The 15000-nt window shown below is 41.8% G+C and overlaps 1 protein-coding gene across 1 annotated transcript in view; it reads left to right on the forward strand.

Moving 5' to 3' along the window:
* The window catches only part of grm5b (glutamate receptor, metabotropic 5b), a gene marked incomplete at both ends in the record, with an annotated part of 153864 nt that overhangs the window by 130554 nt on the left and 8310 nt on the right, over nucleotides 1-15000 (forward strand). Inside the window, 3 exons of the mRNA XM_080429309.1 lie at nucleotides 393-551; nucleotides 4368-4493; nucleotides 8260-8442. Of these exons, the coding sequence (XP_080285435.1) occupies nucleotides 393-551; nucleotides 4368-4493; nucleotides 8260-8442 (468 nt within the window). The remainder of the gene's footprint in view (nucleotides 1-392; nucleotides 552-4367; nucleotides 4494-8259; nucleotides 8443-15000) is intronic.

Raw genomic sequence — 15000 nt, forward strand, 5'->3', positions numbered from 1 at the left:
CGACACACACGGCAAGTTAGAAGCCGAACGGCCCGGACAGACGGTGCTGGAGAGATGAGGGGGAAACGCTCACAGATAGACAAACAGACACAGAGATTCCATTCATTTTATTGATAGATAATGATTGTATATCATTTAAATTTGACCAAAATAGGGACGCCAGGTTGTAAGTGGGCCTAAAAGATATTTGGTTGCCTTAGCTGTCAACATACAAAAATATCTTTCTGTACTGTACTGTACTGTACTGTACTGTACTGTACTGTACTGTACTGTACTGTACTGTACTGTACTGTACTGTACTGTACTGTATGTCAACAGGCATACACAACTGTACAGTCTAAAATTAGGAACACTGTAGAAATTCTGCTCTGGCGTTTGTGGTTCTCCTCCAGACCAACCGCATCGCGCGCATCCTGGCGGGCAGCAAGAAGAAGATCTGCACCAAGAAACCTCGCTTCATGTCCGCCTGCGCTCAGCTCATCATCGCCTTCCTGCTCATCCTGCTGCAGCTGGCCATCATCGTGGCTCTGATGCTCATGGAGCCTCCACAGGTAGGGGGCAGCAGAGAGTAGACGGCTCTGTTTCTTATGCGTATAGTGCCCATAGAGTTATAATATATCTAGAGGATTGCCCCGCCCCCAGCTATGCATTTTTAATCAGTGGTGGAAAAAGTACTCAAATTCTCTACTTAAGTAAAAGTACCAATACTGCAATATAAAAATACTCTGTTACAAGTAAAAGTCCAGAATTCAAAATTGACTTGAGTAAAAGTACAAAAGTATTGGCATCAAAATGTACTTAAAGTACCAAAAGTAAAAGTACTAAGTATTTGAAAATAGCAGATCTACAAGCTCACAACGCGTCGCGATGCGACGCGTTGTGAGCTTGTCGATCGGCTATTTTCAAATAGCCTATGTATAAAATAGGGTTAAAGTGGTTAATGTGTGTTTCTTTATATCATAATTTATATCTGAAAAGTAACTAGTAAGTTGTCAAATAATTGTAGTGGAGTAAAAAAAATGGTATATTCACATGCGCTTGCATGAGAAGGGGCCGACCCGGTTTAAATGTTTGTTGTCTGGGCGACGTGCACGGATTAGCGTGTGTGTTTACAAACGATCGGACATGCGATCATAATGAATATTATTACATTTCTGTGACCTGTTTGCGTTGCTAGCAAAAATTGCTGGCAGTGGGCAAACACAGCCAGCAATAAATAAATAAATAAAGGTGAAGAATAAGGTTAGTGTAAGGCATACACTTAAGGCATACACTTAAAGGACGACTTCACCGCTTTTCAACCTATCTTCATATAATAGGTCCTCACTAATACTCATGATAAAATGGTTAAAAAAAAATAGACTCGGTCTGTGTCTCAGAGGAGGGCTGTGGACAGTTCAGAGTCTCGTCTACCAGTGACATCATCAATGGGGAATCCAAGCTAATAGAAACTGCAGGCTTTCTATTCCTGGAAAGTTGCAATGCAATAAAAGAAGCCATTGTTCTCGTGTTAATACAAATCTAAATAAAAAAATGTGAAATCTTGTTGGAAAAAAAAACATGCCTAACGATGATGTCACTGGTAGACGGGTTTCTGAAGTGTCCACAGCCCACCTATGAGACACAGACCAAGTATAAAAAAATTTTACCATTTTATCATGAGCATTAGTGAGGACCAATTATATGAAGATAGGTTGAAAAGCGGTGAAGTCGTCCTTTAAGACTCAAGGAAAAGCAAGGAAGTACTTTGGCACGGCCATTTGTGCGAACAAGTAAGGACTTCAGCCCGCCCATGTGGCGTGGCCCACATTTCTGTCATAAAGCCTTGACGGTAGATTTCTCCCCACTGCATGGAACCGCCAGGGTAGAGAGTAGATGTTCATTTGACTCTGTTTATAAATGGATAATTTTGGTTCCATTTGTACACTCAGACCCGTAAGGGAGGGCCATTTGGAGTCCTAGTGATCCCCGGGCCCGACGTTGAGAAACAGTGGGTATAGCACCGTTCAAGCAAAGCAATTCAGCATGCTTTGCATAAAACATTAAGTTGAGAAGAGAGTGGGGAAAAAAGAAGAAAGAAGAACATTAAAGTGCAGAATAAAATGATTAGAAGCAAATCTCAGAAAAAGGCGACATCAAACTGAAAGCTTTAGCTGTGATTTTTAAAAAGAACTGAGAGTTTTCTAGCAGACCTGCTGTTTTCTGTGAGTTTGTTCCAGATATGTGGTGGTGCATAGTAAAACTGAACGTTGCTTCTCCACATTTAGTTTTGATACTGCGTCATACTGGGTTCAGAAACTCACTTCCCATCACTCCTCTTTTATCCCTTCTTGGCACCTTTTTTTGATAGATGTTGGTTACGATCTGTTGGGGAATCTTCCGAGGAGCAATGATGACAAACCAGTCTGCATGTTCACTATTTATTCAGCATGAAGTGCATTACAACAACATTCTAGATTTAGTCTAGCTCGTGCGAGAGCAGGCGGCGGAAGCGGCACAACAAGCTGCGGCGGAAGAAGCTCCTTTACTGAGTTTCAGGCTTGTCTTTCCCCTATCAAGGCTAGTCTTGACTACCAAGATCGGAACATGGAAGCTGGCATCTGTTTGGCGTTTCCGTTCACGTTTTTTTATAATATAGAAGCTATTATTAAGTTACTATGAATTTGATTTATATCAGGATAAATTTGCGCGACTGTAAAACGAAACGGAAGTGGGGAGGAGGCAATTCACATCCGCTTTATCGCTTGTTCATGATCAGAGCATCCGTTGCTCCACACTGTATGACCGGAAGCATTTTAAAGTTGTGGGAGGCGACAGTCTGGCCACGTGAGACTATATCAAGGCAGACAGACTCTAGATCTATTCTTACCTTTCCAATCACAAGGTACTTCAATCACGAGCCTCCTTCATCTATCATCTTTATTTAACCAGACCTTTAGATGACCAGTACAACACAAGTGTCCGTTGGCTGGTCATTGTGACACTGCAAGATTAGATATTTATGTGTCCTCATGTTGCATTCCTCTTAATGTAGTTCAAGCAGACAATGATGAAGCAATAGCCTACTAACTAACTAGTCGCTAGTCTGACAAATACATACACACAATTTTGGGCATCATTCAGGAAGTGATATAAGAACAGATTTTCCTCTTATTTTGTTCTTAACTAGCTATTTTTTCTTATTTTGTTCTTATCTAGGATTCAGCTAGTTTTCTTATTTTTGCTTTCCTCTTATGTAAGAACACATTTTGTGGTCGAGAGCACACTAAATGTCTCAATGTCTCTTTCGCACATGAACACATGCAAACCAAGAACCTTCTGACAATAACATAACAAAACCCAGTAGGGCATTTAAAAAGAGAAAAGTGTCAGCTTCGTGTTAGATTACTATTTGAATTAGGAAGAAGACCCAGACTGGATCCACAGATCCGCATCCGGATCTTCAAAAACTGCCCTTATATGGTGTTTAGGGGGGCGTTACATGGGCGTTGTCTTATTTAAGATCAAGTGGGATTCATCATTCAGCACACCTGGGTAAGAACAGATTTGGATGTTAAGAACGGGTTAATAAATCCCGGGTAGGCTTTTCTTAACAGACAGTTAAGAGAAAATATGAGAGAAATATAAGATAACTTTAAGATACAAGTAAGACGCGCGAACGCGGGAAGCGAACGCAATTTTTTTTAAATAAATATGAAAAAAAAAGATTTAAAAAAAAGTAACCAATAAAAAAATTTTAAAAAAATACAAAAAAAATCTGCGTTAAAAGGAGCATCTTAGAAAAATACAAATTCACTAAAAAAAAACTTGGAATGTTTTTGAACAATTCAACAAAGTGTTTGAAGTGCCTGTTTCACCCACTTCCGGGGGGCGGAGCCAAAATCCGAGCCCGAAGTATTTGTTCGTAGACCCCCACTTAGGGGGGGTAGAAAAAGTTTCGGAGCGATTCGGGCACTTTTCATTTAACATGGGGTTTCAATGGGGAGTTTTTAGGAGCCTTCTCTGGGGCGTGGCTTCCGGGGGAAGGGGCGGGCGTAAACGCAACCTTGACAGGTGTGTTCAGTTTTCAAAGACCTTTCATTTGATGTATGGTACGTCTAAATTGGACATTTACTTATCTCAGAGGAGCTGCAGGCAGGCAGTGAACACAGACACGCACACACGCACACACGCACAAGCCGAGCACGGTTTCATAGTAAGCTCCACTTGCGCGGAGGCGCGCCTTCGGCGCGCCTCCTTCCGCTGCGTTCGCAAACATTGCTGAATGAGGCCAAATGTACAATGTGTATCTTGCATATTACAGCATAGTATAGAAATTCCCTAACACTTGTTCACATGTTTTTGTACTTTTTTGATGATGTGACCAGGTCATCCATGACTACCCCAGTATCCGCCAGGTCAACCTCATCTGTAATACTACCAACCTGGGGGTGGTGGCGCCACTGGGCTACAATGGACTGCTCATCCTCAGCTGCACCTTCTATGCCTTCAAGGTACTGGCCCGGACACGCTGACATTCACATGTATACTGTACGAGGTGTAAAGTAACTAAGTACATTTACTCAAGTACTGTACTTAAGTATAGTTTTGAGGTATTTCTTTTTACTTTACTGAGTATTTCCAATTCTCAATACTTTTACTTCTACTCCATGACATCTCAGAGGCAAATATTGTACTTTTACTCCATTACAATTAATTGAAAACGTTAGCTACTAGTTACTTTGCAGATATTGATTTTGATTACAACACATACATTAACTACTTCAACCCTATACATTTAGGCCATTTGAAAATAGCCGATCTATAAGCTCACAATGAGTCCCGATGCGACGCATTGTGAGCTTGTGGATCTGCTACTTTTGCTATTTTTGAATTTGAATCCTGCAAAGTAAAGGTTTTGGACATTCACTCAGTATGAGGTTTTCATCCGACAGAGACAAAATATACTGGCCGGCTTTTCAGCGGTTAGGAACGTAATAATCAAATTGAATTCCATTCATATATCTTTTTTAACATTATGCCAGGTGCTTTGAATGGATTCCATGTGGAATGTTAGAACATTCAAAAAGGGGAAAAACAGCCGCCAGTCCTCAGAAAACACTTAGTGTCAGGCCATGACCCAATGGAATTTATTCCATTTTGTGCATTCGCTCAAACAGTGACAGCAATGGCAGCATTGCAGACATTCCTTTCCAATATGCCTTCATGCCTCGTGACTCATACTGTTACCACATGCATATCCATGTACAGGATGAGTCACAGGGTTTGCATGACAGTTTCATGTTGCGTGGAACAGTGGTTCTCAAACTTTTTCATGTCAAGGGCCCCCAAAATGATATGTATTTGGCTGTGGATCCCCATCTCAAAAATATTTTGTGCCAGGGATTTTTTTTTTATATCAGATCAAGCTCATAGTGCGGCACTCGGTTCTGCTATAACTGTATCAAGCACACACATCCACCACCACCAAATTAGATTGAAAGAAAATGTGGCAATATATGTGAATGTATTGTCTCCGCCATGCTGAAGATGTATCACATCGGTCTGTTTTAGCGCCACCAGGAGGCCGATTTATGCACCAAAAAATGTGATATTGCTCCTACGGATTTTGTCCAAACATCACACAAATCGGTACACATCTATAGTCATATGATCAAGTACTACTCCTACCAATTTTGTCCAAACCTCACCCAAATTGGTACACCATATCTCTGTAGTCATGTGATCAAGATGTATCTGTCAGATTTTTCGGATTCCATTACGATTGACTACGATTGACTTTCAAAGTTTACACAAATGCCACAAATCATCTCCTGATTGCTGTGAAACTTTGCACACACACTCACTGTAGGCCAAGGAAGAACCTCCACCCCAAATCTTTCATATCGGCCTCATGGTGGCGCTACAACAGCCCACTCAACGTTTTGGCCAATAACTCTAGAATTGTAGCTAGTACAATAAAAATATTTTCTCCTGGATTTCTTGGATTCTTACTCTCCATATAGGCCCCAGCCACTTGTGCCAGATTACATATTTTTAAAACACACTTTTCGCTACTATTTCTACAGATTTTGTCCAAGACTCACACAAACCGTGTCATCTCTGGGGTCATGTGATCAAGATGTATAAGTTACTAAGTTATTTTCCATGATGACCAAAGTTCCGAAGAGCACACTTTTCTAGTTTTTTAACTATTTATTCCACAGTGTAAACCTGTGTAAATGTTTCAAATGTGTCAATTTGGGAATGAAATGACATAAAAACAAATGCATTTTGTGTATTTAAAATACAGAAAATACTAGATCTGAAAGTATCTTGATACAAATTACATTCCGTCCCAGCCAAATACAAATTACAAAATACAAAAAAGTATTTCAAATACATGTATTTAAAATACTGCCCATATGCGGCAGCACTGTGAGGCGTTGTGAACTTGTAGATCGGTTATTTTTGGCAAAGAGGTTTGGTGTAGTTGATGGGTTGAAGTGCTTAATTGTCTGAAACACATGAATCCAAAATACACAGATGATAGTGCTGTCAAACAAGTCTATGGAGCTATCCATGACATCTATGAAAACATTTAATCTGCAACACAGTTTTATACAATATCTAGTGGGGGAGGGGTGGGGGGTCCCTGGTTCATCTCTCTCTCAGTTAGGGGTCCTTGGCCTGAACAACTTTGGAGACCCCTGAAGTAGAGCATTAATATACGGGGGGAAAAAACTGCACAACACGCAGCAACGTCGTGGTGATTAATAAATGCTTTAAAACTGAGCTACAGCACAACTGCAATATCCACACATTAATTAAGTGTATCATTCAAGTGTAGCAGAGGTACACAGTCAAATGCAGTTTGTTAATTTAAAGTCATGCTGTGTAACCGTTTCAATTAAACACATTTGGTTTTTTTTATGTAGTCAGTCACTGGTATATTTCTCACAATAACCGTTTAACATAAATTTGTAATTTGTCAACGTCTCAAACACAATTTTCAGTCGTGAGTGTCTTACACCAGACACTCATGCCAAAATGACGCAGGCACCGTGAAATGTATTCATGTATGTGTTTTATACATACATAATACATACCGGAGTACCTGGGGAGCAAGAGCAGCAGCAAGCAGAAAGAAGCTGGAGCAGCTTAGACACTTTAAATGCCTTTTTATTGACATGGTGCTCAGTAAAGTAGGAAAGCAACACGGCCGTGCGACGGCGCTTAGTGCCGTGACTGCCGCCTTTATTGTGAAAGTCAAAATGAGCCCACACCTGAGCTCTGAACACCACGAGGAGGGGGCCAGTGGTGGAAAAAAATACTCAATTTCTTTACTTCAACTTCAAAGGTGGACAAGAAATCAAAAATAATTGCTCCATTGATTAGAAATTGATCATTTTAGGCCTGGGCCGTAGCGTGACGGTCCAGGCATCTTATGGCTGCAATGCTAGCCTGACAGCGTGTCGCGGGGTTCGACTCCCGTTCCCGACGACCTTTGCTGCGTGTCAACCCCCCATTTCTTGTCAGCCTACTTTCCCTATCCCTCTCTAAAAAGCCAAAAAAAAGCCTAAAAAGCCAAAAAATAAATACATCTAGAAATTGATCATTCTAAATATACTCCTCATTTACTTACATTGTACGCTGAAACAGCTCTCAAAGTCACTCTTTTAGCACTTAAACAAACGCAAACAAAGTTGATTATGACAATATAGAACAATCACCGAACCCAGTACCGTTCTTTTTATTAAATACAAATGTTAACTTCCTGTTGATTTTGCCATTTTTATGAGCCTCTCCGAGTGTATTACTGAATGAATCTGTGAACGTGTCTTGTAAATACGTATGCTTAATGATTTGTGATAAACGCTAAAGCGAAAACCCGAACATTAACGCTCCCAGACAGATTTTTTTTATGGCCCAAAAAGAGGACATGTCCGGGTAAAAGCATGGTCACCCTAAACAGACGCTGTAATGACAATGGCGCTACCAGAGGGTCCATTTGATTGCATTTTGTACACTCTGTTAAATTAACAGTCAGGATTTTACTGCCTAGTGAGCGCCCAACCATGGCCATGCTAGTGTTATGCAGTTCAACATCTAATTCTAATTCCCAGTTCAAAGGTTTAATCCTTTCTGTTCCTTATTGCTCTGTTAAGTAGCTACTTCTGTTTTTGTCCCACTCTTTCCATCTCTCTGTCCCTCGCTTCGTCTCTCTCTCTCTCACTCTCACTCTCACTCTTACTCTCTCTCTCTCTGTCTCCAACAAAGACGCGTAACGTTCCAGCCAATTTCAACGAGGCGAAGTACATCGCCTTCACCATGTACACCACCTGCATCATCTGGCTGGCGTTCGTGCCCATCTACTTCGGCTCCAACTACAAGATCATCACCATGTGCTTCAGCGTCAGCCTCAGTGCCACCGTGGCCCTGTGCTGCATGTTTGTGCCCAAGGTAAGATCGTCACCCACATGCTCGAGGGCCTGCCCCGTTATTCTGACAGCCCCGTTATTCTGATAAAGCAGATCTACAAGCTCACAACGAGCCGCGATGCAGCTTGTAGATCTTGTAGATCTACTATTTTCAAAATATTTCTACACATTTTGACAAACTTGTGAAATGGGACATTCTGCGTAACGGTTACTTTAGGGAACTTTAAGTAATAAATGTAATAATAATATTTTTTATTTGTAACGCACTTTATATTTGAACCAAATCTCAAAGTGCTACATGTTAAGAGGCAGAACCAATCAGCCTCTCAATCAATTTGGTGATTCCAAAGTTGCGCTAGCCGCCCACCCCCCCCCCCCCCCCCGTGTGGAAAAAAACGAGAAAAAACATTGAAAACACATCAAATCCCGATTTTGGCACCCAATGTGTTAAAAACTAAAAACAAACACAAAATAATAATAAAGCAGTGAAATGAATCAAATTCAGATCAAAGGTCAAGCTATGCACAGTTTGAGAAAAAAAGAAAAAAAAGTTAAACAAACACACATGCAAACATGCATCACTGAGTCCACCTAGGCAAATGCCTTGTTAAAAAGAAAAGTTTTTAGTCCCCAAAGAAAGGTAAAAAAAAGTACATTTTGATGCCAATACTTTTGTACTTTTACTCAGGTCCATTTTTATTACTGGACTTTTTCCACCACTGGAAAAATGTCCCATTGGACCAAAGTCCGATTAAACCAACGTTATTCCAAAACCAAATTCCCATTCTTCAGACAGTCCAATGATCTGAACATGTGTGCTATCCATGGTGCTGACTCGGCTGAAATGCCAAAAAATAAGTTAGTGTAGAAGAAACAAACAAACAAACAAACAAACAAACAAACAAACAAACAAAAACATAACGGGACACTTAACCAAATATCTACTTTCATGCACTTCTTACTTGATCCAGGTTGCACTCATTAGGCAGTAGAAGGCCTTACAGGGATATAAACATGCAAGGCAAAACAATTATAGAGGAGAGAGACCACTGTATACTGCAAAACATAGTTTGAATGCCTTCAAACAGCTGTTTCAACTTTTTGGTTTAGGCAAAAGAACCAACTTGGCTTAAAACATACAGACGAGTATGATAACTCTTCCTCAGGCAGCAATGCCGTAACAAAAAAGTTGAACATTTGCTGTTTGAAACTATTTTAGCATTATACAGTGGTCTCCCTCCTCTATAGTTTTTTTGCCTTGAATTTTTGTCTCCTTTGGGAACCCTAGGACTTTTTTTGTGGCATTTATACAAATGCTACTGATTTCACATCAGTAGCATCAACTCAACTCAACTCGGACTGCGAAGAATCTGGGTGTGACCCTGGACGATCAACTGACGTTCTCGGCAAACATCGCATCAGTGACGAGGTCCTGCAGATTCCTGCTCTACAACATCAGGAGGATTCGCCCCTTCCTCACGGAGAAGGCAGCCCAGGTGCTCATCCAGGCTCTCGTCATCTCCCGCCTGGACTACTGCAACTCCCTCCTTGCTGGTGCTCCGGCATCTGCCATCAAACCCCTGGAGCTTGTTCAGAAAGCTGCGGCTCGTCTGGTGTTCAACCGCCCCAAGTTCTCCCACACAACCATCCTTCTCCGCTCTCTACACTGGCTCCCCGTAGCGGCTCGCATCCAGTTCAAAACCCTGGTGCTAGCCTATAGGGCAGTGAAAGGAACAGCTCCTTCCTACCTCCGGGCTATGGTCGATGCCTACACCCCTGCCCGACCACTTCGGTCTGCCACCTCGGGGCGACTGATTGCCTCGTCACTCAAGGGTCCTTCTGGCCGATCCACACGGTCACGACTCTTTTCTGTTCTGGCCCCACAGTGGTGGAATGAACTTCCCACTGATGTTAGGACAGCAGAGTCACTGCCCATATTTCGCCGCAGGCTGAAAACTCACCTCTTCAGGAAACACTACCCTTCCTCTCTGCCTGACCTACTTGTTGTTAACTAGTTGTACGAACGCTTGTTTTCTATTGCTGTATTGTTTATTGGATTATTGGATTGTTTATTGGATCTTGTTTAGTCGATTCACTTATTTGTTTTAGCTCATGCTCATTTGATTTAGCTATTTTGTCTCATCTGTTTAAGGAAATAGGTAGCTGATATATTGCACTTTTACCTTAGCGCTAGGTATACTCTTGGTTGCTTGTTTTTGCAGATAATGCACTAAAGACTTCTGGTGATTAGTAGTTTTCGTTCCCTACCTATGTTGAATACACTTATTGTAAGTCGCTTTGGATAAAAGCGTCTGCTAAATGACTGTAATGTAATGTAATGTAATGTTAAACAGGAATGTACTGTCTTTTACTTGCATTTCATTAGTTGTTCTATCGAGGAGCTTTCCAGCGGCAGTGTCCAACCAGACACATCTTCTGTGCTGTGCTTATTTAAATATGTTTATAATCATAAGCCTGTTGTTGTTCCATAACACGTATTGAAACATTGTGTTGTCATGAGGTTTGGCACTCGGTATCACTACCATGATCATTCAGTAATTATAATCTTTATCTGAGGCTACTGGCTTACGCACCAAAAAGCACAACAAATAATCGATTGATTGAGCAGTTTATTGAAAATAAATTCAAAAGGATAAATACACAAGAAAGCCTGAAGGCTTGTTTCCATTGCTGGAAAGCTTTTGGGCTATTATTACAGTATCGTTGCTGTTGGGCAGAAACCTTGTATCTCCATATTTCAACTGTTTACGTTGTTTTCCTGTAGAATCATACTGCTTTGTGTTGCACAAAAGTTGTGAAAACAGCAGATCTACAAGCTCACAGCACGTCACAACATGACGCGTTGTGACGTGGTGACGCGGTGTGAGCTTGTAGATTGGCTATTTTATTATATGTCTTATTTTTACAAGTTATTTTATATAATAAAAAACAAGAACGGTTTCGGACATACAAGGTTTCCACCTGACAGCGACAATTATGCGTTACTGCCTTAACCACTTAAACCAGGGGTCTTCAACCTTTGAAGCAGGGACCCCCTCTAAATATTGTATACAATTGTGTTGCAGATGAAACCATGTTACCTTTTCATAGATTTCATCATGTTGTTGTGAACTAATGTTTTTTAATTATTTCACTTAAACCCTCAATACTTAGTAATCTTGATCGTTGGCTCTGTACTTGATCTGCTCTTTTTTCCTTCTACACCAAACCTCTTTGCAAAAATAGCAGATCTACAAGCTCACAAAGCCTTGCAGCGCGAGGCGTTGTGTGCTTGTAGATCCGCTATTTTCGGCTAATGTTCCCCTCAGAATAGGGATTCTGTGGTTAATGTAAAAACATATCACACAAGGATTTGGCGGCCCCCCTGTAGTAACTCTGAGGACCCCCTAGGGGTCCCGGCCCCCCTGTTGAAGACCCCCGACTTAAACCCTATATGGTTAAGCGGAGTTCCTCGGGGCTCTATGTTAGTGTATGTTTTCTGTGAGGAAAGCTTTTGCAGAAAATAGCAGATCGACAAGCTCACAGCGCGTCGCAGCGCAATACGGATGCTGGGGTTTAAGTGGTTAACACCATACCTGCATCACGGCCTCAGTATAGACCCCTTAACAGACGACGTCACACTGGTTGCAAGCGTCATACTGGTTGCAAATGAAACCCATTCTGTCAGGTCTCGTTAGGGCGCGCAGCACTAGCCAACACACAAGAGGGGGTCGGGGTGTGCTGAAACCAGCGCACCCCGAAACAACAGGTTGAGAATTGATTGAATGAAACAATCACCTGTGCATCCAGTCTCAATGTTGGTAAACAAATAATTGGTCTATTGCCACACCGTGGCTCTCCACTGAACGCTTGTATCCGACGAAAGATTGTCACGCACGTGTGTCAGCGAGCGTCACACACTGCCTCAGTGACACCGTGGGTCTGTGCTGCATGTCTGTACCCGAGGAGAGATCGTCATCCACGTGCGTCAGGCGTCACAGCCTCGGTGCCACCGTCAGTTGTTGCCATGTCTGCTTATTATTAAGCGACTCTGGGCTTGTTTTTCTGTAAAGTTGGTCTTGTTTCCTATAGTTGTTTAAACCAGTGGTCCGCAAACATTTTCATGTCAAGGACAATGTATTTCACCACGAACCCTCCCCCCCCCCCCCATCTGAAAATATTTAGTGCCAGGGACCCCACCATACCAGATGTGTGATCTTAAAATGTTTATTTCTTTTTATAAAAAACATATTTTTTTTTATGAAAATAGCAGATCTACAATCTGTAGATCACTTATTCTCAAATAGCCGATGAATGTGGCATATAATAGTCGCTTCTTTTGGGCTCTGGGTTTTCATAGACCTGGTTCCGTGTTTCTCTCGCAAAATCTGGCAACACTGGCCATAACTGTAAGCTGGGTTGAGAGGAATCTGGTGCTCTCTGCACCATGCTGGTTTCCATCAGGCTTTGAGCACAGCATGGCATGCTACCGCTCTGCTGGACGCAGTATTAAACTAGATGGGTTTTTGGACACGGACAATGCATTCAAAGTGTGCTGGAAGGCAGGGCTGAGGCAATTAACCACAAATACGTCGAAACATGACATTTAGAACCAATAACCGACTTGTGATAAACATGTGAGTTTATTATCTACAGTGTGTGTGTGTTGGACAAAATATCATAGATTTTTTTACAATCGACTAAATTGATTAGTCTGATTAACCACTTAAAGTCGCACTATGTAACTTATTTTTAATGAATAAAATGCAATTTTGTCCAATCTGTATGGTAGAGTATGTTAATTAATACAATATAACTTATATACAATACAATATAACTTATCGGGTTGGTTGTCTGTGGTTGTGGTGGTTGTTGTTTTGTCTCCCTGCTCTTCTGAGACATTGAAATCGTGTCAAAGGTCTTGTCTCACCTAGACACAGGATCTGACAACATTTTTTTCCCCTGAGCAAGCAGCCAGGCTCTATTAGCTCAATGGTAAAAAACAAAAAATGTCAGCAAAAACAATTGTGAGCTTGTAGATCTGTGATTTTTCACTATACAGACTGACACTTTTCCTGATCTTTTCCTGAAAAGGGATACAGGATATCAGGAAAATTGGCAATTTTGTCCGAAATATGAAAGTATTTTCTCCCCCTTTGTCGTGCCTGATTTGCCTAGTGTGAAAAAGAGGCCAATTCACACCTGATACAATTTCACACCTGGCACATCCCCCCCTTTGTCCATGACAATGCTTGTCCGTCCGTCCGTCCGTCCGTCCATCCATCTTCATCCTCTTATTCAAGGTCGACTCACAGAGCTGGCAGTTCCAGCAGAGAACCCCAGACTTCCCTTTCCTACGTTAGCCAGCTCTGACTGGGGGGATGCCGAGGCCTTCTCGGTCCAGTGTGGAGATCTAATCCCTCCACCTGGTCTTCTGTCTGACTGGGGGGATGCCGAGGCCTTCTCGGTCCAGTGTAGAGATCTAATCCCTCCACCTGGTCTTCTGTCTGGCCCGTGGCCTCCTGCCATCTGCACAGGTCTGGAAAACCTCCCTGGAGAGGCAACCAGGCAGCATTACCCACTAAATGACATTGACATTTGGCGTTTTAAAAGTATTTATTACGCAGCGTGGTTGAATGCTTGATTCTGATTGGTCAATTGCTGAATTCACCGGTGAGGTTATTTTTGGATAATGACCGATGAGCTCCAGAGACCGCTGTCTAATCAAAGAGCACCTGCTCATATCAACCTGCGCTGCTTGATTATAATGCTGTATCCAACATTACAGCCATGTAAACAAACACACCATGTCATTTACAACTAAACGTTGCTCTCAAGAATGTTTTTTAAAACATTTGAAGCGGGAAATAGACACTGCAGTAACCAAAAATGTTCTCTATTTAAATCAACACTTCCTTGTTTTCCGAGGCGACCGCCGACCGTGTCCGCCCAGCGCAACACTCAGTGGCATACCCACTGTAGAGGCAGGCCAACTAAGATCTCGCCTCCCCTAGAAAACCCAAATAACCCGAAAAGCGTCATTGCGTGCTTAATGTCCTCAAAGTCACGCATCCAACAAGCTTTGAAGTGAGCAGATTGGACCTTCCGTTCCAGAGATAATGGCCAAAACATCTTGAAAACGGCCACTTTCGCCGGTTTTCGATTGAGTTGAAATTATGTTTGGGGGGTAATAGAGGGGGGGGGGGGTGCAAAAAAAAATCTTGCCAGCCCTAAATGTAATTAATGGGGACGCCACTGGCAACACTTATGGAATACTTTCATTAAACTAAGCATGGACATACTTTGTTTGGTTGTTACTTTTGGGTAAATGTATTCATTCATTTATTAAGTAGCCATGTAATAAGCTGGATAATTGTCAGCGCGCTGGTCTTTGTTTAAAAATAACCCCCTTCAGGATGATGAAACACCTCGGCTTCGCCTCAGTGTTTAATCACCCTGTCTGGGGTTATTTTTCAAAAACGACCAGCTCACTGACAATTATCCCTTCCTTAACCCATTAAGACCTGAGGCCATTCTTACAAAAATTACAAATTTACATTACAAAAAAAAACAGTTTTTG

This window comes from Gymnoscopelus braueri (genome assembly GCF_963280865.1).
Source record: "Gymnoscopelus braueri genome assembly, chromosome: 5".
Classification (NCBI taxonomy): domain Eukaryota; kingdom Metazoa; phylum Chordata; class Actinopteri; order Myctophiformes; family Myctophidae; genus Gymnoscopelus; species Gymnoscopelus braueri.